Source organism: Anolis carolinensis, chromosome 2 (assembly GCF_035594765.1).
Source record: "Anolis carolinensis isolate JA03-04 chromosome 2, rAnoCar3.1.pri, whole genome shotgun sequence".
In the NCBI taxonomy this organism is placed as follows: Eukaryota; Metazoa; Chordata; class Lepidosauria; order Squamata; family Dactyloidae; genus Anolis; species Anolis carolinensis.
The window spans coordinates 308,737,905-308,762,255 of record NC_085842.1 but is presented as its reverse complement, the minus strand read 5'-3'; the positions used below and the strand labels follow the sequence as shown (position 1 = coordinate 308,762,255).

The 24,351-nt window shown below is 39.2% G+C and overlaps 1 protein-coding gene across 1 annotated transcript in view; it reads right to left on the bottom strand.

Moving 5' to 3' along the window:
* ccdc68 (coiled-coil domain containing 68) overlaps nucleotides 1–24,351 on the bottom strand; it is a 39,612-nt gene that overhangs the window by 3,123 nt on the left and 12,138 nt on the right. The window contains exons 2-11 of the mRNA XM_003223655.4: nucleotides 18,025–18,140; nucleotides 14,864–15,006; nucleotides 14,177–14,263; nucleotides 12,605–12,742; nucleotides 10,222–10,347; nucleotides 9,258–9,386; nucleotides 4,730–4,812; nucleotides 3,782–3,887; nucleotides 3,239–3,322; nucleotides 1,094–1,170 (exon numbers count right to left, since the gene is read on the bottom strand). Of these exons, the coding sequence (XP_003223703.2) occupies nucleotides 1,094–1,170; nucleotides 3,239–3,322; nucleotides 3,782–3,887; nucleotides 4,730–4,812; nucleotides 9,258–9,386; nucleotides 10,222–10,347; nucleotides 12,605–12,742; nucleotides 14,177–14,263; nucleotides 14,864–15,006; nucleotides 18,025–18,043 (992 nt within the window). The 5' untranslated portion in view covers nucleotides 18,044–18,140. The remainder of the gene's footprint in view (nucleotides 1–1,093; nucleotides 1,171–3,238; nucleotides 3,323–3,781; nucleotides 3,888–4,729; nucleotides 4,813–9,257; nucleotides 9,387–10,221; nucleotides 10,348–12,604; nucleotides 12,743–14,176; nucleotides 14,264–14,863; nucleotides 15,007–18,024; nucleotides 18,141–24,351) is intronic.

The following is a 24,351-nucleotide window of genomic DNA, read 5'->3' as shown; positions in this document are numbered from 1 at the left end:
TATATTATGCTTGATTGTAGTCTCATTTTTTACAGGTCATTTTTTTACTTTGCTATAAATCATGTAACTTTGTCTATTCTACACAATGGCAGAAATTTCAGAAGACAGCGAACCATGATGTGTGTTCTTTAATTATGGTTAGCACCAGTGGTGACATTAGGTTTAGAGTCATGCAGTTCATTAACTCATGGCGTCACCTACCCAGTGAAGTAGGTGACATGGGGCAAAAATAATATATTTCTGCTGAAATACTGCACCTGAGAAGGGGAACCCATAAACACATTCACCACTCCACACACTCTTCCTTTCCTCTCTCCCATCTGTCACTCACATTTTGGGCATTAAGCAGTATGTGGGCAGCAGTGGTGGCTTCCGAGATGCTTTGCAGCAGATGAGGAGAGGAGAGAGGGGAAGGATGGTGAGCACATGTTGCCTTTGCAAATGGAGTCTTGGGAAGTTAGTGCTGCCATGTTGACTACTCACAAGGGCCTGACCCACCAAGGAGAAAGAGAGAAGGGTATGGAGCAAGCCCAGTCCCATATTATAATGCAGGGCAAGGCCTTTTGCATGCACTTGGGACTCTTGCTGCTTCCACTATAGCTTGATGTGAGATCTGAAGTTGACTAAGATTGAAAAATGTGTTCATCCAAAGCACATACATTTCTTATAGCCTAGTTTGATGGGTTCATTCCACCATTCCAGTAACCAAGCGAAGGAAATGTTTTCCTATGTTAGCAACAGCAGCATGAAGCCAATATGTTGTGTGAGACCCACTTATTGTGTGATTTGGCCCCATCATGTGGAGAAACTCCATAGCACTAGCCACATTCCAGAAGGTTGGCAATGTTGTTGGTCTTCAGAGTAAAGCTCTAACTAGATATTCAGAAGGATATAATGATCACTGAGTGAGCCAAGATACTGAAATCAGGTTTGCTACTGAGTATTTCCCCAAATCTCCTTTTGCCAGCTGGCCATACAGTGCTGCATATTGCATACTGCAGCAAATCTGGTCATTTCCAATAAAGTGACAATATATATTCATTATTCTTAACATGCCAGTCATTGGAGCATGAAAAAGAAAATATTGCCTTACCTTGCTGAAACAGCTTTAGAAACTTTTGGTTTAGACTGACTAGAGTAGAATTCCACCTTGTATTTCAGTTCTTTGTTCTAGAAGTTGAGGGAAGAGTAAATATATTAGTTTGTGTAATTTCATAAAACTATAGCATCATATTATTATAAGGATGGAAGTGATTGCAAGGGCCATGTAGCACAATCCCCTGACACACAGGAATGCACAGCTAAAGCTTGTTGAAAGATGACCATCCAACCTTTCTTAGAAGTCTTTCAAGGGAGGAGAGTCCACTACACTTTGAGTCAATTCTACTGTGGAACAGCTCTTAGAATCAAGTTCATTCTAACAATTGGGGATAATAGCTCTTTTTGTAATTTGGATCCATTGGTTCATGTCTTTTTTTTTTTTTTGGAACAGCATTGAGCAACTTTGCTTCATCTTCTACATTATATCCCTTAAGGCATTTAAATAAAGTGGCCCTTGAAATCTGCTGTTTTTGATTCCAGGAGCTTCCATGGATGCCAAAATCATTGACATTGGCATATTTGTAAATGCACCGAAACCTGTGAGAGAGGGGCCACAGTGGTGCAATGGGTTAAACTCTTTCTGAAGGCTGATGGTTCGAATCCATGAGATGGAGTGAGCTCCCATCTGTCAGCCCTAGCTTCCCATGCAGGGACATGAGAGAAGCCTTCCAGCAGGATGGTAATACATCCAGGCGTCCCCTGGGCAACGACTTTTTAGACGGCCGATTCTCTCACACCAGAAGCGACCCAATCCACTTCTGACATGATAAAACAACCTATGAGAGTTCTGTAGTGCTGGTGAGCAGGATGATGTATCTCTCTGTATCTTTACAGGGAGCCCTAGTGCCAGGAGGACCCCCACAAGGTCCTGCTAAAGTTCCTCAATGCACCATGATTCATTAAAGGAAAGCCTTGGGCAGCACATAGTGACCAGAATAGGGCCCACTAAAGTTCTCTGTGTCTGGTGTGCCACGTGACCTAATACAGTAAGGAATGGACACATGAAAAATATTTATTTATTTATTTACAGTATTTATATTCCGCCCTTCTCACCCCGAAGGGGACTCAGGGCGGATCACATTATAACACACATAGGGCAAACATTCAATGCCCATAAACACATCAAACAGAGACTGAGAGACACACGCAGAGGCAAGTTAACCTTCTTCTGAGGGGATGTTCGATTCTGGCTACAGGGGGGAGCAGCTGCTTCATCATCCACACTGACGGCACTTCCTCATTCCAGGTCGTAAATTAGTTAATCTTGCCTCCCCACTTTATAAGTGGTACCTTATCTCCTACTTGATAGATGCAACTATCTTTCGGGTTGCTAGGTCAGCAACGAGCAGGGGCTATTTTTTATTTTTAATTTATTTTTAATGGGTGCTCACCCCGCCACGGGCTGGCCTCGAACTCATGACCTCATGGTCAGAGTGATTTAAGGCAGCTGCTCAAAAGCTGCGCCACAGCCCGGCCCATGCTCCTCATAGATGTGTGGAAGATGGAATTTCAATTATTATAAATCTCACAGCTAGAAACACCTGCTAAAATTCCTTCTTTCACACAACGGTAGGAGCACTAGAACCATAAAGTGGAGGAATCTGTCTTTTTGCAACTACTGTAGATAGATTTTGCAGCCAATGTGACTAAGGAAACAGAAGACATGATCTTATCCTTTGTTTCCAATAGAAAAATGTTTTCATTTATTGAAGTGGAAAGATTATTTTAAGATATTCAAAAATGATTTTAAAAAACTGATTAGAATATTGAGAGTTTTGAGTGTGTTCTGTGCCAAATTTTTATTTGCACAGAAAATGTTGTAATTGGGCATTTTGTACAAACTGGCATGTGAATAATTTCCACAAAAAAGTTTATTCACAAGTCCTGAACTGTGATTAAATTTTGAAAAGCACAACATTTTTAAAGGTTTTCTTCAGCAGGGAGAAAATGGCTAAAATGATCTATTTCTTTGTGGAAGGAACATAATCAAGAATTGGGCAAAACGTAAAATTATTTTGCCTCATTTTCTGTGCAATTGGTAGAAACATTCTCAACTTTGAAATATGAAGCAATTGTGGAATTGGACCGGTATGATCACAAATATAATTATTAAAAATATATTCAGCTGTCCTTTTACCTTTGCTTGGAGTGTCTCAATTGTTTCTTTTAGGCTTTCTATTTTTTCATCTTGGAGCATTAATTCATTATTCAGTTCTTCCATCTGAAACCATTAAAATTAGTGATAAATCTTGTTAGATGCACATTTGTTAAATCACAGTCATAAAACTACAAATTTGTTTCAAGCTAGTTTTCTTACACTGACTTTTTTTTTTCATTAGGCGAGCATCAAGTGACTTTAAACTGTTAAGGGGGTGCTCCTGGCCTCATGATTATATTCTTGTTTAGGAATCTAGCAAGCCATGCCCTTTCCTAAGGTATGCCATCCCATGCTGCCTTCCCACTTGTTCTTTTATTTCCTTAGCAATATTCAGACAGCATTCCAGGGTCATTGGCCATTTTGTTCTGGGAATTCCCTTACTTAATGTGATCTCTCCCCTGCCATAAATATTCTTTTTAAAATTTGGCAAGATTGGGGTTTCTCCCAGATTTGCTGATGCTTGCTTCACAATGCCCCGTGCACGAAGAACGTAAATGCCATTCGCATATCGATTGCACCCACCTGTTGAATCACACCATGTAAGTGTTGATGCTGAAAATGGATCAGGTTGTCCAAGTGGCTAATTTGCTCCTGAAGTGTGGACATCTCTGTCTGAACGCCTGCACAGCTGATTCGGAGAAGGAAAAGAGAACATGTTTGACACAGAAAAGCATGATGAAATGGAATGCCACACATCATATGAGACACACCAACTTACATAAAATCTGCACAATCGTTATGGACAACTGACAATTTCACACAGCCCACGGTTATGGAACTTTATTGAGGTAGAAGCTATACAAGTTCATATTTTAATTGAAGAAGTATTTTGGAAGAATTTCTCATTCAACCACTAATACTTGTAATTTTTGGATGGCTCAAGTGGCATCAAGCAAATTAATACAGCTGCTCTATCAATAGAAAAGCTCAAATTCTATGGTAGCTACTAATCATTCCTCAAGGGTTCCGATGTTAACAATCATTCCTGAAAGTCAAAAGTTATATTGTAAAACTGCTGCATAGATAACACACAGTAGGATGGGAGGAAATAACATGCCCTAATAAAAATTAGATCAGGTATCAATACCCATCTTTAAACATGGTACATTTTAATATTTCATTTAGAGTATAATTTTCCTGTCCAGATTGGCTAGATAGTCCAGTAATAGCATTAGTAACAACAACAACAACAACAACAAGCATTTCCAAGCTCTGATTAAAACATAGATAAGGATTTCAATTATTTATGTTCACCAACTTGTCCTACTGGTTTCAATGAGATAAGGTGGTGATAAGGTGGAGATAAGTTATTGAAATTTTGATCTACTGTAGGTATGGAAAACTCTGAATCTAGTTCATAAAATATCATGTGTTCTGCCCTGACTGGACTGTTTTTTTTCTGCTTGAAAGCAGACAAAGGCCCACAAAATTGTACTGAATAATAACAATATAATTGAACCCTTTGCAAACCTTTTAGTATTTTCAGCATTTGACATCATCTGGTGCAGCTTCTCTTTTAAAACTCCTTTCTTTTCATTTAACTTTTTCTTCTCCTAAGAAATGGAAAAATCACAAATTCTACATGTATATCTGGTATCAAAAAAGAAAAGGAAACACAACTTTTCTAAGAAAGCTTTAATTATTGACAAGCCTCCCTTTGATTTACTTTCATATTTTTGTAAAGATCTCAGTGTAGTCATAATATTGTACTAACTTCCCTGGCGCCTACCCAAAGAGTTTGGCATTATTTCAGAAGACTAGGGCTAAGAGCGCAGAGCTCAGAAAAGTTACTTTTTGGGGATTATAACTCAGATTATTCGTGGGTTTGATTATTATGTTCTTTCTATGAATCGCTAAATCCGCTGAACATTTAGCATAGAATTAGATTGGAGGACCCAGATATTCCTAGAGAGAACATTCATTGAGAAGTGTTCTCTGGGGGAAAATGCAGTCTTTCATATGGTGTTGTTCCAATTACATGGAGGTCCTGCAGTATTAATCACACAGAAATGGAGAGCCTTTTATATTTCCATTTAAGGGAAAACCATTTTACTTAGGCAGAACTTTAGCTGTTGATATCTTTTGGCAGAAATGTCATTTAATACGATTCCAGTGGAAAGGCAGCATATAAATAGAGAGATAGATGACAGATAGATAGAATTTTAAAAACGGGACTATATTTTTCTTGATGTTGCTATATGAGAGATATACCAAATTTCAAAGGATTCTCAGTCTGAAGATGATGACGACTTTATCATTATTAGTAATATATTTATTTATACCCATTTCCCACTATTTAAAACAATGTAATTAAAAACATACAAAAACTATTTACATTATTAATATTTAATATTTACAGTATTTATATTCCGCCCTTCTCACCCCGAAGGGGACTCAGGGCGGATCACATTATACACACATAGGGCAAACATTCAATGCCCATAAACACATCAAACAGAGACCGAGACAGACAGACGCAGAGGCAATTTAACCTTCTCCTGAGGGGATGTTCGATTCTGGCCACAGGGGGGAGCAGCTGCTTCATCATCCACTCTGACATCACTTCCTCATTCCAGGTCATAAATTAGTTAAATTTGCCTCCCCACTTTATAAGTGGTACCTTATTTCCTACTTGATAGATGCAACTATCTTTCGGGTTGCTAGGTCAGCAACGAGCAGGGGCTATTTTTTATTTTTAATTGACGGGTGCTCACCCCGCCACGGGCTGGCCTCAAACTCATGACCTCATGGTCAGAGTGATTTATTGCAGCTGCTCAACAGCCTGCGCACAGCCTGGCCCCATTAAAACAATTCATGGCTGAGCAAAATAATAAAATGCATTCTGATGCCTTAGCCGAGACTCTATTAATTAAAAGTGATCCCTTTGGCTTCCAACTGAATAGTAGAACAGATGGTGATGCTTATATTTTTAAGTAATGCATTCATTGCAATAACGTCTCATTGCTAATCACTATTTACTACAGAGGAAGTGGGGTTTGCTCACTGCTCGAGCTGGTGAATCAGCCGAGAATGCTTGGAAAGGTTTTGCAAAAGTGTTTGCCAATATGCTTAAGCAATAACAAAGAAGAATGAAAGTTGTAGGCGTCTGTGAGCAAATTGTTCCAAAGCTGTCATAAATGGTCTCTCTTCTACTATTTACCAAATCAATTTGGATATTGAAAAAAATGCAAACGGGACCTGTTTACACCCACATTAGAAAACAGACTTTCAGTCTCAGTTCCCACAAGGCATTATCAATTTCATGCTACGCACACACCCATCCAGAGTGCTGTGTGAAAGTCCACCCACAAGCAAGGAACCTGTAAATATCTGTAATTTTCCATTTCCAGTGGGAAAACCATCTCATTTAGCTATGGCTAAATGTCTATAACAGGAAGGTGGTTTGAAAAGGTTTGTCAGATAAACAGACAGCACCTGCATTTCCAACCCACGCTGGTTGACATAAAGCCAACAATACTACTCACACAATAAGCAGGAATCATTCATAGGTTTGTTAAGGGTGTCTTAAAAGCCAGCATGGTCATCTCCAAAAAAAGCACGCTTCTAGGAAGGCAACCTGAAAGGGGTTGGAGGCCATGAACCTCGGTGGCCACGCATGGTGTGAAAGGAAGTGATGTTGCTTCACTTCTAGTACTAGGTTGTTGTTATTGTTTTCATTCAGGTTGTTTCTGACCTATGGTGATCTCATCTCTGGGTTTTCCTGGCAAGGTTTGTTCAGAAGAGCTTTGCCATTGCCTTCCTGAGACAGAGAAGGTAACTTGCCCAAGGTCACCAAGTGGGCTTCATGGCCGAGTGGAGATTCAAACCTGGGCTTCCAGAATCCTAAACTGAATCTACAGTCTGGAAGTAATACAGTTTGACACTTTAACTGACAAGGCTCAATGCTATGGAATCATGTGAGTTGTAGCTTCGGAAGGTCTTTTGCCTTTTCTGCCAAAGAGTGCCAGTGCTTCACCAAGTTATAACTTCCATGATTTCATGCCATTGAGCCATAGTATTTAAAGTGAACTGCATTAATTTGACCATGCAGATATACTTCTAGTCCAACACAATTATACCACGCTGGCTCTCCTGGTTCTAGGGAGCAGCCAAATAGGCTTCAATTTCTGTATTTCAGGGGATAAGGAAAAACTGAAGATATAGTGGGGGCAGAATGATCCCAACCACCATGTTTTATCATAGTTTGGGTGGGTTTTGATTTTTTTTTCAATTGTAATATTGTCTGGAAAAGCAAATTTTAGGAGGGGGATCTGGTGACTGAGGATCTGGGGGCTAAGGGACACATGCATCCTGAGGATCCAATTTGCCATAGGTACAACATGTTTTCCTTTGTCCAGTTTCCCAACTTCTGATCTAGACCTTCGAAGGAAGAAAGCAGTGGGGTATTATGCACTTGTCTTCTGCAATTTGTTCCAAGCCTCCCATCTCCTCTTCAAACCTTCAGTCATTTGTTTAAACCCTGAAATCCTCTGACAGAGATAATTTGGAATGTAATCTTTGCTCATTTCTTTCTCATTGATTTAAATTCAATTTGGTTACAACACGTTAGTTTCTGATGTGTTTATTTTCCATGGTAAGTTCCATGGTAAGTTCTAAATACTCAAGGCACCAAATCATACCAGACCTTGGAAAATAGGCAGGGCCAGCCTCAATTAATACTGGGATGGGAAACTGCCAAAAAATCTTAGGTGCTCTGGGTTATATTCTAGAGGGTTTTTTATTGTGTCAGAAGTGAATTGCGAAAATGCTGCAATTCTGGTGTGAGAGAATCGGCCGTTTACAGAGACATTGCCCAGGGGACACCCAGATGTGCTATCATCCTATGGGAGACTTCTCTCATGTCCTCACATAGGAAGCTGGGGCTGACAGAAGGGAGCTCACTCCATCTCACAGATTCCAACCACTGACCTTCAGATCTTCAGGTCAGCCGGCACAAGGGTTTAACGCATTACACCACCGCAATGAGGTAGGAAGTGACAAAACCACCTGTCAGTATTCCTTGCTTAAGAAAACCCCATGAAAATTATGGGATAGCTACAAGTCAACAGGCAGCTTGAAGACACATATACACACAAATATATAAAGGCACCTGATCCCACCTGATCTTGGAAAAGTTAGTTTTTGGACTGATTTCAATTGATGATGCCATTCTGGGGATTCTAGAATAGTCCAAAATGTAATTTTCCCAGCTTCTGATGATAATTCACCAAGGGTTTGGTAAACCTCTCCATCATTTTCTTTTCTTGAGAACTTAGACAAAACAGGGTGCTAGTTGTAAAGTTCTCATATAACATGGCCAGAAAGGGGTGTTGAGTTTAATTTAATTTAGTTATATCCTTTTGCGGTAGCTAAGAATGACCTTTGCCTTGGAGATCTATTGTCAGATCAAAATATCCAATGCTATGCTGGACTGCAGAGTTAACAGCCTGAGTCACACACACCACACATATTTAAGGGGGGAATGTTGTATTCTCATGAGAAGGAAAGACCTGATCTTGAAGTCTTGCTTTACTTGCATAGCCCCGATAAGTAGATTTTTAAATGCTTTTTTAGAAGACTACTTTCCTCTGGGAAATTTCATTTAAAAAAGTAATTTTTCCTGATTTGGCTCTAAGCATTCTGCCATAAAAGAAATGCACAAAACGACACATATCTACAAAACTACTTTACAAAGCCCATTCAGCCTCCACAACAAGGAAATAAATGACTTAGGCATTTTGTAACATCATCATAAAAACTGTGATATCTTTTAATCTGCCCAATTTATCCTGCAAATTTTTATTATTTTGAATATACTTCCTTGGAAAGACTAGAGGGAAGGGATGGAATTTACAAAGCACTAGTACCCAATTCTAACACCATTAATTATGGGATCTCTGATTCAATCAGATTTCTCTGCCTTCTCATTAGGACTTTTCAGCAGACAACACATGCTTCATTTTCCCTGCTTCTGACAGAACAGAACCTCCAGCTGTACCTCTTCCATCCTTTGTATTCGTTTCTCCAGTTCTTCAATCTGGCTTTGCTTTTCTTGTAGCTGCACATTCAGCTGGCTAAGATTATCTGTGCTTTGCTTTAATTTTTGTTCTTGCTCCAGCTTGCGGGCCTGTGATTTAAAGAGAGGAAGCAAAACTTAGTACAGAAACAAACTTGTTATCCTTCAATAACATGGTCTGAGATGATTTCTTCACGGCAAATATGTAGGGGATAAGTAGCAACTGCACACAGCCTAAACCCACACAGTAAATTTATTCTCAAAGAACATGAAAAGGATTGTATGTCTGACCAAAAGCCCCGTAGTCCAGTAGCCAGCTTTCTGTAGTGACCAAGCAAATGCCTTTGGAAGCTTACAAGCAAGGAGTAAGTGCAATAAGTCCTTCCTCTTTCACGCCTCCCAGTAGTGCATATTCAATAGCCTGTTGACCCCCAAATAGCTGCCATGACTAATACTGATTGGCCAATTTAGGACATTACTGTGATGTGGGATTGTGGCAATTTATTGATGAGGTATCAGGTGGAATTACACAGCCACTAGCATTGAGCAATTGCAATAAATCAACTGTGCAAAAGTGCACTTCTGAATAGGCAGTGTAATTCTGAAACTGCATTGCTTCCCTCTTTTGTTTCTTTCTTCACTTTTTAAACATTTAATTTTTACATTTAATTTAAAAAAAAATTCAGGAAGGTGGCAAACCAGAAACAGGTACCACATGACCTGCTTCACTAATGGTTTACACTCCTTAATTCTTTGTAGTTTGGCTAATTCCACTTTGGCTCAACCCCAAGACAGCTCCACTCTTATCATGCACAAGCAAAGAAATGGGATGAGAGAATGTCAAAGTGTGGATTGCACCATTTTAATCTAGTGGGGAGAAATCATATCTACAAATGTTCCTCCCTAAGTAGAGAGAGTTTACACACTGAGCTTCATAACCATATACCTTCATTATGTGTATGGTTCCTTCTTGCCTTTTCTTGAGATCTTCAGAGCGCTTCCTGTAATCTTCATGGAGTTGCTGGGATGCATATTTCAGAGATTCTGCACCAGCTGCCCTTGAAGCTTCCAGCTGGAAAAGAACCAACGTGGTTTGTTTTTACTTCAATGTTTTTCCAAGATGAGTGGCAGCCATTTAAAACAAGCATATAGATATGTAGAATTGATATATTGTAGGTAGGTAGGTAAGAAGGAAAAGGCAAAGATCTATTAGAGTAGGGGTTGACTATTATTTGCACTCAACACACACACAAACAAGATTAGGAGCCTAGCCTAGAGCAGTGGTTCCCAATCTTGGGTCTTCTAGGTGTTTTGGACTTCAACTTCCAGAAGCTCCATCAAGACTCAAACATCTCAAGGATCTGGAGGCAACTATTGGTCTAGAGCTTGCGTTCTTCAATTAATACCTTCCATCCTTAAGAGTAAAACCTGCTTCAATTAAAGAACAGTTGAATTATTAACACATTTCTTGATTGTTTCACTTCAGAGGAGGAGAGCAGGAAATGACATGATTAAATGTTTCTTCATTCAAAAAATAAGATAGGCCAGTATGTACCAGACCTACAGATGAAGCAGAAGATCAGTATTTTAGTTATATCCTGCCTTTTGTGCTACTCAGAAGCAACGGTGATTACAACTCTTCTTCCTAGCAACTACTTTGAAAATAATTGTTATGTAGGTTCCATATTTCAGGTTGGCTCCAATTTAAGGAGCCCCTATGATGAGTTTTCTTGGCAATATTTATTCAGAGGGGAGATTACCAATGCCTTTCTCTGAGGCTGAGAGTATGACTTTTCCAAGGTCATTCAGTAGGTTTCTATGGCAGAATGGGGATTTAAACCCTACTCTATAACTCAGTCCACTATGCCATGCTGGCAGGGAGCCTTTTGATGCAGATTAACATTAAAACATGCTACGCCACCATAACTCAGCTGAAAACTTAAGACCATATGTATGTTCTTGGCAGAACATTCTTATTTTTAAATAATAGCACTTTAGCATTTAAAGAAGTTAACACTTTATCTTATTAGTAACACATTTTAAACAGATTAGCAACGTGTTGCTTTTAATTAATGTACTTTCAAAGTTGTGAACAAAAGATGAATAGCCAAAAACGTCTCAATTGTTGTATCCCAGGTACAACAATGGCTCGGACTCTATGTATTAGTTCCATCTACAGTAAACCCATTAAATCAACCGTTCAGCAGTGAGTCAATGCATATGTAAATCCAACTAATTCAGTGGCTCTATTCTAGCTGGGACTAATGAAAGGATTTAAGATCAATGTTATGGAATGAATGAGTACTCTTTACATACACAAAAAACTGGAAATAATACTACCAGTCACTGGGTAGTTTTGTTTAGGAATGTTATTATGCATTATATTGTATTAGAGCAGGGGTCCCCAAACTAAGGCCCGGGGGCCGGATGCGGCCCTCCGAGGTCATTTACCTGGCCCCCGCCCTCAGTTTTATAATATAATATATTGTATATACATATAATATTGATAATAATAATGTAATACAATATAACACTAATAATAATAACATATAATAATTATATATTCTATATTACATATAATATTACTAATAATATTACAGCATAGTGGTATAGTTCAATATATAGTAATATATAATGCTAATATTGTGCTATGCTAATAATATAATATATTGTATGTACATACAGCTGCTCTGAGTCCCCTTTGGGGTGAGAAGGGTGGGAAATAAATGTAGTAAATAAATGTAGTAAATAAATAAATGAATAATTTTAGACTCAGGCTCAGCCAAAGTCTGACATGACTTGAAGGCACACAACAACAACAACAACAACAATTCTAATTAACTTGACTATCTCATTGGCCAGAAGCAGGTCCACACTTTCCATTGAAATCCTGATAGACTTATGTTGGTTAAAATTGTTCTTATATTCAAATATTGTATTGTTCTTTCATTGTTGTTGTTTTTTGCACTACAAATAAGACATGTGCAGTGTGCATAGAAATTTGTTCATTTTTTTTTTTCAAATGATAATTCGGCCCCTCAACAGTCTGAAGGATTGTGGACCGGCCCGCCGCTTTAAAAGTTTGAGGACCTCTGTATTAGAGTAACAATGCATTAAAAGTAACATGTCATCTGCTCCTCATAAAGTAAAAATAAACAAATGACATTGTGACTTTTAGTGCATTACTTCCAAGTTCTGCTTTTAGATCAGTTTCAAGATAAACTGGGAGTGGATTTAATAATGTTTGTATAAACTAAAAGACAAATGGTTTTTATGTTCCACTAACTACACCAAAGCACTCATTTGACATTGCAGAAATATGGACACACCTTGATCTTTAACAGTTCGTTTTCTTTGTTCACCCGTGAAAGTTCTTCTTCTGCTTTTTCCGTCTTGTCCACTGTCTCCTTGTAGCTGAAGGACAGGGACCTTTCATCAGGTTCCAGTTCAGGATCTTGGAAATGTAGCTAAAACCAACCAACATGTAAAATTTCAACTGGGATTTGATTCTCACCTTTGTGTTCTTACAAGTTACAGAGTCACATAAGCATAGAAGTTGTGCTGATGAATTTTAAATGGGATCTCAATGTGGCTGCACTGTTGTATCAACTGCAACTGAGACCTGAGCATACATGCTCAATGAAAGGTGAGGGATTGGGGGGGGGGGGGGTAGAGAAATGAGGATGTAAATGTAAGCACAAACAGACTGATTTGCATTTGAACAGATGGGGTGAATAACCTCTAAGGGTTGGCTCCACTGTAGAATTAATGCAATTTGACACCACTTTACCTTTCATGGTTCAGTGCTATGGGATCCTGGGACTTGAAGCACCAGCACTCTTGGGCAGAGAAGGTTAAAGACTTCGTTAAACTGTAATGCCCATAATTCCACTGTATTGAGCCATAGCAATTAAACTGGTGTCAAACTGCATTCATTCTACAGTGAAGATGCACCCTAAGAAAGAAAGTGAAAAAGACCTGGACCAAGGAGCTAGAGAGTCTGATCTCACCCACCTCCAGTTTTGGCCCTGCTGAAAAATGTAACATGTGTCTCCCCAGAAAAATTGTTACTGAGGCAATGGGATCCTGTGAAGAAAATGAATCTCCAACCTGACCTAAATGGACAAAAATTCTCATCACTTATGGAAGACAGCTTTTTTTGATCCTAACATGGTGGCAGTTTAACAACCAACTCTTGGGAAATTGGTGACAATGGGTTGACCCGGATGACCCTTGCAAACCGAGGGATCCTGCCTCCTCCCCATGTTGAACTGAAACCCAAGAGGATTTTCAAGATTTTATGCCAGACTTATTTTTCCTGTCTTGGCCATATGACAATAAAGCATCTTGATCTATTTGCCCAGCTCCTGAGGGCTTCATATTTGAAAGCATTTGCACGACACCCTGATAAATAACAGCTTTTGATTTCCCCCAGGATCACATTCTCTGCCTAAAAGATTAGTTTAGGACTAGAAACACTGCATCAGGCAGCAACCGCTTTCTCCCTGGGTTTTTAAATTATGGGCATTAGGCAGCTAAAAGCCAAGCATTATTCCTTAATGTTCTTTCTGAACATTCAACTCTTGCTGGGTTCAAAGAGGCCTGCAAACTTTCTATTCATGTGTACATTAATTCTGTACCTTTACCAGACAAAGAGCAGGTCTTGGCTGTTGTGACAGTTTCACAAGCTACACAAAAGGAAAGTCAGTGTTTGAATTAAAGGAACTATTTTCAGAAAGCTACAAGTCAAAGAAACCAGGGTCTGGTTAAAACTAGGTGTTATATTGGTGGTTGAAGAATGGATGTTAACAAGTGAGATCCAAACTTCAACACAACTGGTTGTCTTTAGATTTACTGTACATAACAAAATACATATTTTCAGAAAAAAAATCCATCCATACCTTTGAATCCAGCATGTGATTTGCAACTCCATGGCGAGATTCATTTTTACACAGGAGAGGTTGAACTTTCGCAAGAGTGGATCTAATCTGCAGAGAGAAAACAAATTCAATCACAATCCTGGCATTTGCTTGGAAATTTAAGACAAATAAAAATACAGTTCAGACTTATGTTTCACTAAGTATGACACTGCACCATATTAAAACTGGCTATTTTCTAAGCATATACATATATGCACACACACATATATAAGTACAATTTTAATATATACAGTCTTTTTTGTCAAAGATTTTTCAACATACATGAGTATATATAGGATATCCTCAAGATAGTGTGGCATCTACTTCACACATCTACTTCATACATCAACGTCCAGAATCCATAGCCAACATGGATTATATGGGAGTTGATGACCAAAACATCTGTAGAGCCACAGGTTCCAAATCCATACCACAGAAACACATTATGTACTAATTCTTCAATTAATCCATGTAAATACCCACCAACATAAAATATCTCATCAAGAGCTAGAGTGGTGCAGTGGTTTGAGTGTTAGGCTTGGATAGACCTTTTCTTGAGATCTTGGGCAATTTCTTCTACAGTATTCAACATAGTTCACAACAGATTAGATGAGCTATTATTTGTGCTCCATCAAAGGCATCTCCATATATGTTCATGTGAAATATTACCTGTTTTATATATTCAGTTTCTTCAGTAATATCAGATACAGTGCGTCCGTTCTGGAGATAACTTCCCTCAGTTCCCCTGTCCTTTCTCACAATGTGTTGCTTCACCACTAAGGTGGTAGTTACTATTCGGGTTGGAAGACGCTCTGTGTTGAAAAGAATATAAGCAATTTAGAGACATGACAAAACCACTAACTGTTGGAAATAGCAACCTCCCAAGCCACTCAATATTCATTTGTTAATGTATATATTTGGTAACTTGTATTCTATATGTATGTTAATTTAATTCTTTGGTGTGGGAGGAGTTATAGACATGTGATTATACTGAGCATGTGAAAACTCAAGACTCTGTGATGGCACACCCAAGCCTTTGGGAAAATTATAGTGTCTGGCTTTACTCAGGGGCTATCTGTATACAGTAAAACCCCGCTTGTCTGAACCCCGCTCGTCCAAGCCTCAGTGCAATCCGAGCGGGTGAACAGGGAGGGCTGCAAAGGCCCTCCCCGTTCACCTGCTCGCTGGCTGGCTATGTGTGCGTGTTGCTAGGTAGATAGCAAGCTACCTAGCAACACGCACAGGTTATGTTTTGCAATAGGTTATGAAATGTCCAGTACAAACTTGTGCAGATATATAAAAATTCTTAGCAAATTATGATGAAGATAAATAATTTCAAAAAAATATATAATGCATTAGTGCAGTTGTCCTGCTCTTTTGAGATGCATTATATTTCTAGTTAAATTGTAATAGGTAAAGGTAAACGTTTTCCCCTGACATGAAGTCCAGTCATGTCTGACTCTGGGGGTTGGTGCTCATCTCCATTTTTAAGCCGAAGAGCCGGTGTTGTCTGTAGACACCTCCAAGGTCATGTGGCCGGCATGACTGCATGGAGCGCCGTTAAATTACAATTAAATTGTAATAATTGTTCCTAAATTTACATCCTTACACACTGCAAAATTTAATTTGAACCTGTATTATCTTTTGCCTTCTTTTTGTGAAGCATTTCCTTTTCGCAATAAAAGAGCCATCGTATTTGAAAAATATGGCATTCAGTATTTCACTGTGACACTGTTGCATAGTAGCTGACTTGTGGATTCTGGGAGTTATTGTCTCCAAAAGTAACCTTTCAAGTAGGATGCCATTACCTTGTTGACATGTAACTTCAGCTGTTATCTTACTATCAGTTGTTACATTACCATGGATTCATATAATTGTAACCATAAATGAATACCATTTATTTATGATACCATTTTGTAGGTCATGTTCACTCTGCGGGTCTTTGAAATGAAAAACAAATGCAAACACTGTTTACCAAAGGTGAAAGTGGGAGGGGGGTGTTTATACATCTTGAACAACAAACCCTTCTTCAAAACACCATCTGAAAAAACTATTATCACTTTCCATCCTTTGGCATTCATTGCATTGTGTACATTCAGTAAGCACACATTACAAAACAGCATCCATATGAATCATTACATGAAACAATCACACCCTTGTGCTTAAAACAAACTTTAGGGACCATTGCTATCAGATGTTTATATGTACAAGGATGTCAACGCCATTTTACAGTCACCGTCTTTTTTTACGTGCAAGTTAGAAATGGGAAACAATGTTAAGTTTTCAAACACCATGGGGAAGTTTGATTTATCCACCTAATAGAATATGGCCTCTCTAGGCATTTTCTAGGGTCTCCAGCACAACTCCTAGGTTGGAAATTCTTCATTTTAATAGGATTTGCTATTATCCATGATGTTGTGCATCTGTGTGAAGTCTGGGAATGCATCCCTACAGATACAGGGGTTCATACAGTATATAGGTTATAACCTGGTCAACTGCATGATAGTATAGGATGCAATGATGATACACCTGAATTTATGAAACCTTGCCAATCATGTGTATTGCAAATCATACAAAAGGGCAGCATAGCAAAGTACCAAAGGAGAAAAACAATCATGCCAGTCAGTATTTTTACTGTAATTTGTTGGATTGCATTGATACTGATTTCAATACACAAAAACTAATTTAAAATCACATAATGCAGCTCGTCTCATGTGACCTAGTATTACAACTGAGAAACAAAGTCTGCTCATAAAAGAACAGAAATATTAGATTCCCATATGTACAGAGATTCAGGATCAATATTTTCTTGGCTGCAAGCAAAGAAAGAAGAGGGCGCCTTGAACTGAAAAAGAAGCCCTCACTACTCAATATCAGTGATGTATATGTAGAACAATGGTGACATCCAGTGTTTGATGAATTAATCTCATGGCAATACAGATTTTGTTTATCTCTGCAATCCTTCAATGTTAGTATTACAATAATATATGGCTTTCCTCTTACAAAGCTGAAGGAGCTCCCATATCTTGGTTGTGGGTATACAGTATGACCACATACTCATGGAACCAAATTCAGCATATTTTCTTATCCGCAATTTTACTTATTCACTTAGGGCTTCCCATACAAAGGCTTAGCAGTACTTCTGCTTTTCATCCCATTGAAAATAAAACGGGTTACTATTATTAATGATTTCACATATCTATGCAAACTCTAGAAATGCATACCCTGCAGAAATGGGAGCCATACTGTACTTCATGTCTATGAGGATGTGGTCAATCTATAACTCTCCAGACAGCACCAGCCACTGGCAACACAAGCCAGTGGTGAGGGATTTCCTGCAACAGTGGGTCTCAACAGTCAAGTCTTCCAAGTGTTTTGGATTTTGACTCCCAAAAGCCCCAGTCAGCATGTCTCATGGTGAGGGATGATGGGAACTAAAATGCAAAACATCTGGAGGACTAAATGTGGGAGGTATGTGCAAGGACTGCAGTTTAGTTTAGTTTGACACAGAACTTAGCATCCTGAGCATTTCTGGGGGTGTCAAGAGTGAACACCATTTAGAAAATTAGATGAACATTTTACTGTCTCCAATACACATAAACTCAAGAAAAGTCCAAATCATTGACAACTTGCTAACAGTAATGGGAATTGTAACCCCACACTTCTGGAGGTTCCTAGATTGGGCAAGAGCAGAGCAAAACATGCATAACTGCAGCATAAAATCCCCAAAAGCCTGTGAATGCACTAAACACAACAAAACAACAAAATTGTTCCCATGTGTCTTAGCATCAAAAGAGTTCTCATTCTCCAAAGTAATTGTCATTACCTACTTGTCTTTTCACAGCTCATACTGAAAGAGATTCTGCCCTTTTCTGAAAAACTATTTGGAGCACCCTTGATTGTAGCGATCTTGAGGACACAATTCGAAGTTCATGTGTAGAGATGGCTGGGGGATAAAAGGAAATGACAGGTTGAAAATGAGAAGTAAAAGAAAGGATGATAATCGCAGCATCACATGCCCCAATGGGAATATAGGAAGCTTTATTGCAGAGTTATGACCTTATCACATGAGCCAGGCGAAGCATCCCACTTTGCCTTGCTTCGCCAAAAAACATAGGGACAGAGTGTGTGTGTGTGTGGGGGGGGATCCATCACCCTGCGTTCCATTCCCTTGCAGCAAGGCTTCCCACAACACATGTGGGAAGCATTGCTGGCTTCATTGGAGTGAGCAAAACACAGACAGGCTTCCATGTTGGGAGGGAAGCATTGTATAATGCATCCACTCCACCGGAAATCCAGCAATGCTGTGGGATGGGAAGTGTGCCCATCTGTTCCTGGACTTGCAGGGGAGCATTCCAGGACACTTGCCAAGTCCCATGTGATGAGGTCCTTTATGTCTTGTTCATCTAACACTGTAATTCTCAACTTGTAGCACTCTAAGTGTTTTGGACTTCAGCTCTCAGAGGCCTCACCACTTTGGCCAGTAACCAGGTATTCTGGGGCCAGAAGACCAGCATTTGGGAAACACTTATCTAGATTAAAGTGACTGATAACAACTGGCAATGGTTTCAGACATGGCCAAAGACCCCCTCTCCCCCCTTATTTGCTACCTGAGTCTTTCAACTACAGATGCCAAGGACTAGGCATTGGGCAATCTAAATGTAAGTATAAGCTCTATCACTGAGATTTGCTTCCTGTTCTTTCTCAAACTTAGATCACTGCTTGACTGATGCCTTCCATCCATGATCTGCTGTCATTCCCATTATATATCCATACTACTGGGACCTCACAATTTGATTGATTATTTGGTTTCACAATTCTTGCTCTAGCTTTTTCTTTTTATGCATGAACTTCAAAACTAGAGGCTGTACTTGCATCTGGTCAGCAACAAAACAGACACGTGTCTGCTGCTAGGTTTGAGGCAAGGGACTACATAGAGCAGATCTGAAGATAGCAGAAGAGAAGAGGAAACATCCCACCACATGAGCAGAGGTCTGCTACTGAAATGTCAAATGGAACTTTCCACAGTAATTTCAGGAACTTTACATTACTGCAGATATGAGGGTCCTATATTATAATGTGTCTATGTGCCTTCTACTTGCCTGCTAACTTGTGACTTAATTTCACAGGGTTTTCTTAGGCAAGATGATAATTTGTGATTGCATTCCAAAGCACCTAGAATTCCTTGGTGGTCTTTCTTAGAAGTACTTACCAGGAATGACCATACAGGCATTTGCTCTTATCAAATGGCATTCCAAGTGGCCTTGCTACCGAAAAGGAAATACAGTAGAGTCTCACTTATCCAACACTCGCTTATTCAACGTTCTGGATTATCCAACACATTTTTGTAGTCAATGTTTTCAATACATCGTGATATTTTGGTGCTAAATTTGTAAATACAGTAATTACTACATAGCATTACTGTGTATTGAACTACTTTTTCTGTCAAATTTGTTGTATAACATGATGTTTTGGTGCTTAATTTGTAAAATCATAACCTAATTTGATGTTTAATAGGTTTTTCCTTAATCTCTCCTTATTATCCAACATATTCGCTTATCCAATGTTCTGCCAGCCCGTTTACGTTGGATAAGCGAGACTCTACTGTAGTATGATGTCCACAGATAACTTGGCCTACAATGTTCAGGTATGTTGGTGCTTCCTGGGATGCGTTCATTGCCACAAGGATACACCCTCCTGTTATCCTTAATCCAGGATTTTGTGTCCTCTCTAATGAGGCATGAGAAGACAAGTGTCACAAACAATGTCATCAGTAATACTTTCAATCTGGAAGGAACCTGTTTTGTTTGTCCGAGAGGACAATTCACTCAGATGACACAATGTGATGTTCATGGAGAAATTGGACTCTCTGCTCCAGAACAGAACAGCCTAGATGTGCTAATAGCCACTGGCTTAGATGGCTTTAGAGAAGGATAAACACATCCTGAGTGGGTAGTTTTTCCCAGGGTTATTTCACTGAGCTGTGTGAAAATGTTGACTCAGTGCAATATCATGATAAAAGATAAAAGAAGCATGCTTCAGGTTATGAAAATGAAGACCAGAAAATAAAACAGCAAGTTTAACAATGCACTTGAATTAATTGATGCCATGGCTGCATCTGGTATATGGTGTGCCTCCATGGTCACATCAAAGAACACCAGAGAACTGTAGGAAGAGATAGTCCAACTACTGTAATTCAGGGGTTGGAAACTCTTGTTTACAATGAAGGACTCACATCTTTAAGCTTATTTAGGTTGGGAAAAATGAAGATCAGAAGGAAATATGACCACTTGTGATTTAAGACAGACGAGCCACCATATGATTAATATATTAAATGAACTGTATGTTCATTTAATACATGTGGTTCTACATGAGTTTAAGGCATGGAACAGAATTATATTATGCATATTTCTAAATTCCGCAACAGTAAGACAGAATGGGATATGCAATACAAGAATATATGGAGGGACCACAAGTTGAAAATGCCTAATTTAAATAAAAATTGCACAGAAGCTGAAAATAGAGGTGGAATATTGTCTTCATGATCTTCCTGTTCTCTTCCCAAAAACCATGGAGGTGGAGATATGTACTGAATATGATTGAATAGTACTCTGTACAGAATATTTACTATATCCACAAAATTGATATATCAGTAAAAATTGGTTGCTGTTGGAAGCAAGATGTTGAGCTAGATACGTTTTTAATCTAATAGAGCCCTTTCTGTGAAAGCTCTCACAATGGCTACTGGATGATGCTGTTGATGTGCCTTCAAGTCATTTCCAAAATATGGTGACCCTAAGGCAAACATATTGTAGGGATTTTCGTGGCAAGAGCTGTCCAGAGGAAGTGTCCTTCATCTGACGCTAAGAGACTGTGATTAGCACACTCAAATCACTACACCACATCCATGGTTGTCCATTGAGGCAGAGAGTATGTATTTGAACAAAGTCACCCAGTGGGATTCCATGGCTAAGCGGGGATTCAAACCCTGGTTTCCAGGGTTCTAATCCAACACCCAACCATTATACCATGCTGGTTCTTCTTCTTCGTTGTTGTTGTGTACTTAAAGTAATTCCCAGCTTATGACAACCTTAAGGCTTTTCTGGGGCTGAGAGTATACCTCTCCCAAGGTAATCCAGTGGATTTCCAGGGTTCAGCAGGGAATTGTTGTTATTATTGTTGTTGTTATATATATACACCACTTTATCTCTCTCAAAGGAGACTCAAAGTGGCTTGAACCACAGTCTCCAGAGTTGTAGTCTAACACTCAACCACTACACCATAAGGAAATGAAAAATCTGATACAGCCCAGCTAGGTCACCGACATTCTAGTCTTCTATAGGCAGAGAACACTCAACCCGAAGCAGGCTGAAATGGTACAACCCCCTTAAAATTTTGCCACAACTGCAAGAAATCTGCTTGGAGATCTAGCATTTAAAGAGTGCTATTAAATATTTACTTATCTGGAAACAGGGATGAGAATGTAAAGAAATGTGCAAATTTCTTTACATTTGAAATGGAAATAATTACAAATCTGAATATAGGAGAAATGAAAACTGGCACAGGGCTCAGTATCTATATGTGCTCATATAGCACATGAGCAGGGTTGTCCCCCTCCTATACACAAACACAGCTTTAATATGGATTTAGCAGGCAGGTACAACATGTTCTCTCCATGTGGAAATGGCTATATGCATTGCATTGGTTAGTGCACATTTTGTTTAAACTTTTAAACAAATTTTTGATAAACACTTATACATTTTTTCATATTCAGAAATGTAAGAGAAAGTGAACCTGGTAGATTAATAAATATCCCTAACTGAGACTAAGCCCCACTTTACACAGGTTTACTTTAGAAGAGAGATAGCCAAGATTTCCTGCAAGAACAGTCTGCACACAGCCAACTACTTCTCATGCTATTGCTTAAAAATCTGGTCCATTTGAACATAACATCTGATCATTACAAGGCTGATAGACAAATATTCCAAAGATTATTACCAAGGGCTCTGCAAATATTAATTCCTTGCCTGATCTCAGTAATTATTCTCAATAATTTAACAACTCAATTATTTGCTTTCCATAAATTACAAGAGGGAAGTGCCCTGCTTTCTCTCATGAAGACTTGGGAGCAGGTTGGAAAAAAGGTCAACATTCGCATAAGCAAACACCCATAAAACCATAGGCAAGGCTGCCTCATACTTCACTTTCTCAAAAGTACTACTCATTATCAAATACTGCATAGCGCAGTGGTTCTCAACCTGTGGGTCCCCAGATATTTTGGGCTTCATCTCCCAGAAATCCTAACTGCTAGTAAACTTGCTGGGATTTCTGGGAGTTGTAGGCCAAAACACCTAGGGACCCACAGGTTAAGAAACACTGGTATAGTGGATCACACCACCAATAAAATAGCTGAGAAATAGCTATTTCACAAGAAGTTAGGAGGATCATATAGCAGCACCCTAAAAAGTGTTATACCATATTATTCCAGTGAAAATGAGGCCAACATGCAGGGCCAACCCTACCATAAGACAGAGTGAGACAAACGCCCGAGGAATAAGGTTCATACTGCACAAATGGAACACTATGATTCTACTTTATCTGCTACGGCTCCCATGCTCTCCAATGTTTGTGACCAGGAGAACAAAGTAGCCAAGAAACACCAGAGTTTAGCCAATGTGGCAAAGGTTATTAATGAGGAGGGATGCAAAGGCTAGGAGTACCCACAGCGGTTTGCTTGTGCTTGAGGCTATTGGGAAGGACAAGAATCTTCTCTGCTCTCCTCCTTTCTCTCCTGAGCCAATTGAAGGCAAACTATGAGTCCTATTAGGGGCCCCTGGTGGCACAGTGTGTTAAAGCGCTGAGCTGCTGAACTTGCGGACCAAAAGGTGCCAAGTTCAAATCCCGGGAGCGGCTTGAGCACCCGCTGTTAGCCCCAGCTCCTGCCAACCTAGCAGTTCGAAAACATGCAAATGTGAGTAGATCAATAAATACCGCTCTGGTGGGAAGGTAACGGCACTCCATGCAGTCATACCAGCCACATGACCTGGAGATGTCTATGGACAACGGCGGCTCTTTGGCTTAGAAATGGAGATGAGCACCAACCCCCAGAGTCGGTCACAACTGGACTTAACGTCAGGGGAAACCTTTACCTTACCTATGAGTCCTATTGCACGCTGAACTCTGTTTACAGTAATTGATGCAAGCTGAAGACAAAGATGTGAAATGCAATGTGGAGACTGAAACAAGAACATTTAAAAGCAGATGGAAAATGGGATGATAGAGGATTAATCAGGAACAATTGGAGGCTATGGGGTCCTTCCTATGGAAAACTTCAGTTAGTAGCTCAGTGAAGGAGTAGAGCTGCCTAGCTGGGAATTATCAATACAGTAGAGTCTCACTTATCCAACATAAACGGGCCGGCAGAATGTTGGATAAGTGAATATGTTGGATAATAAGGAGGCATTAAGGAAAAGCCTATTAAACATCAAATTAGGTTATGATTTTACAAATTAAGCACCAAAACATCATGTTATACAACAAATTTGACAGAAAAAATAGTTCAATATGCAGTAATGCTATGTTGTAATTTCCTTATTTACGAATTTAGCACCAAAATATCATGATATATTGAAAACATTGACTACAAAAATGCATTGGATAATCCAGAACGTTGGATAAGTGAGACTCTACTGTACCTCCCAATAATGGTCAGTTCCATGGTATAGGACATCTAGATAGCTGAATGTAATTATTATCCCATAATCCCATAATGCCTTATCATACTGGGGATTCTGGAAATCAAAGTTCAAAACACTGCTTCCCCACCCCTGCAATAAACATTCACTGCAGATTTAATCAACTTTTTCCAAAGAACTGCTGCAAACAGGGAAGGGCCTGGCTCAGATTCTTTTGCACACATTTAGAAACACTTATCCTGAGGCAACTGGTTTTGCTTCATTGATTTCAGCCTGTTTAATATGTCTGCCAAATACCCAGGTTTATAATTTAAGTAACTACAGCTATATATCAGTTAACAAATAGATGGGATCCTAGGCATTACTTTTTAAACAGAAAATATAGAACAAGAGACAACAATTAAGTGGAAAGAACAGGGAATGGTTCCTACAACACACAAAAAAAGTAGCTTAACTGGTATC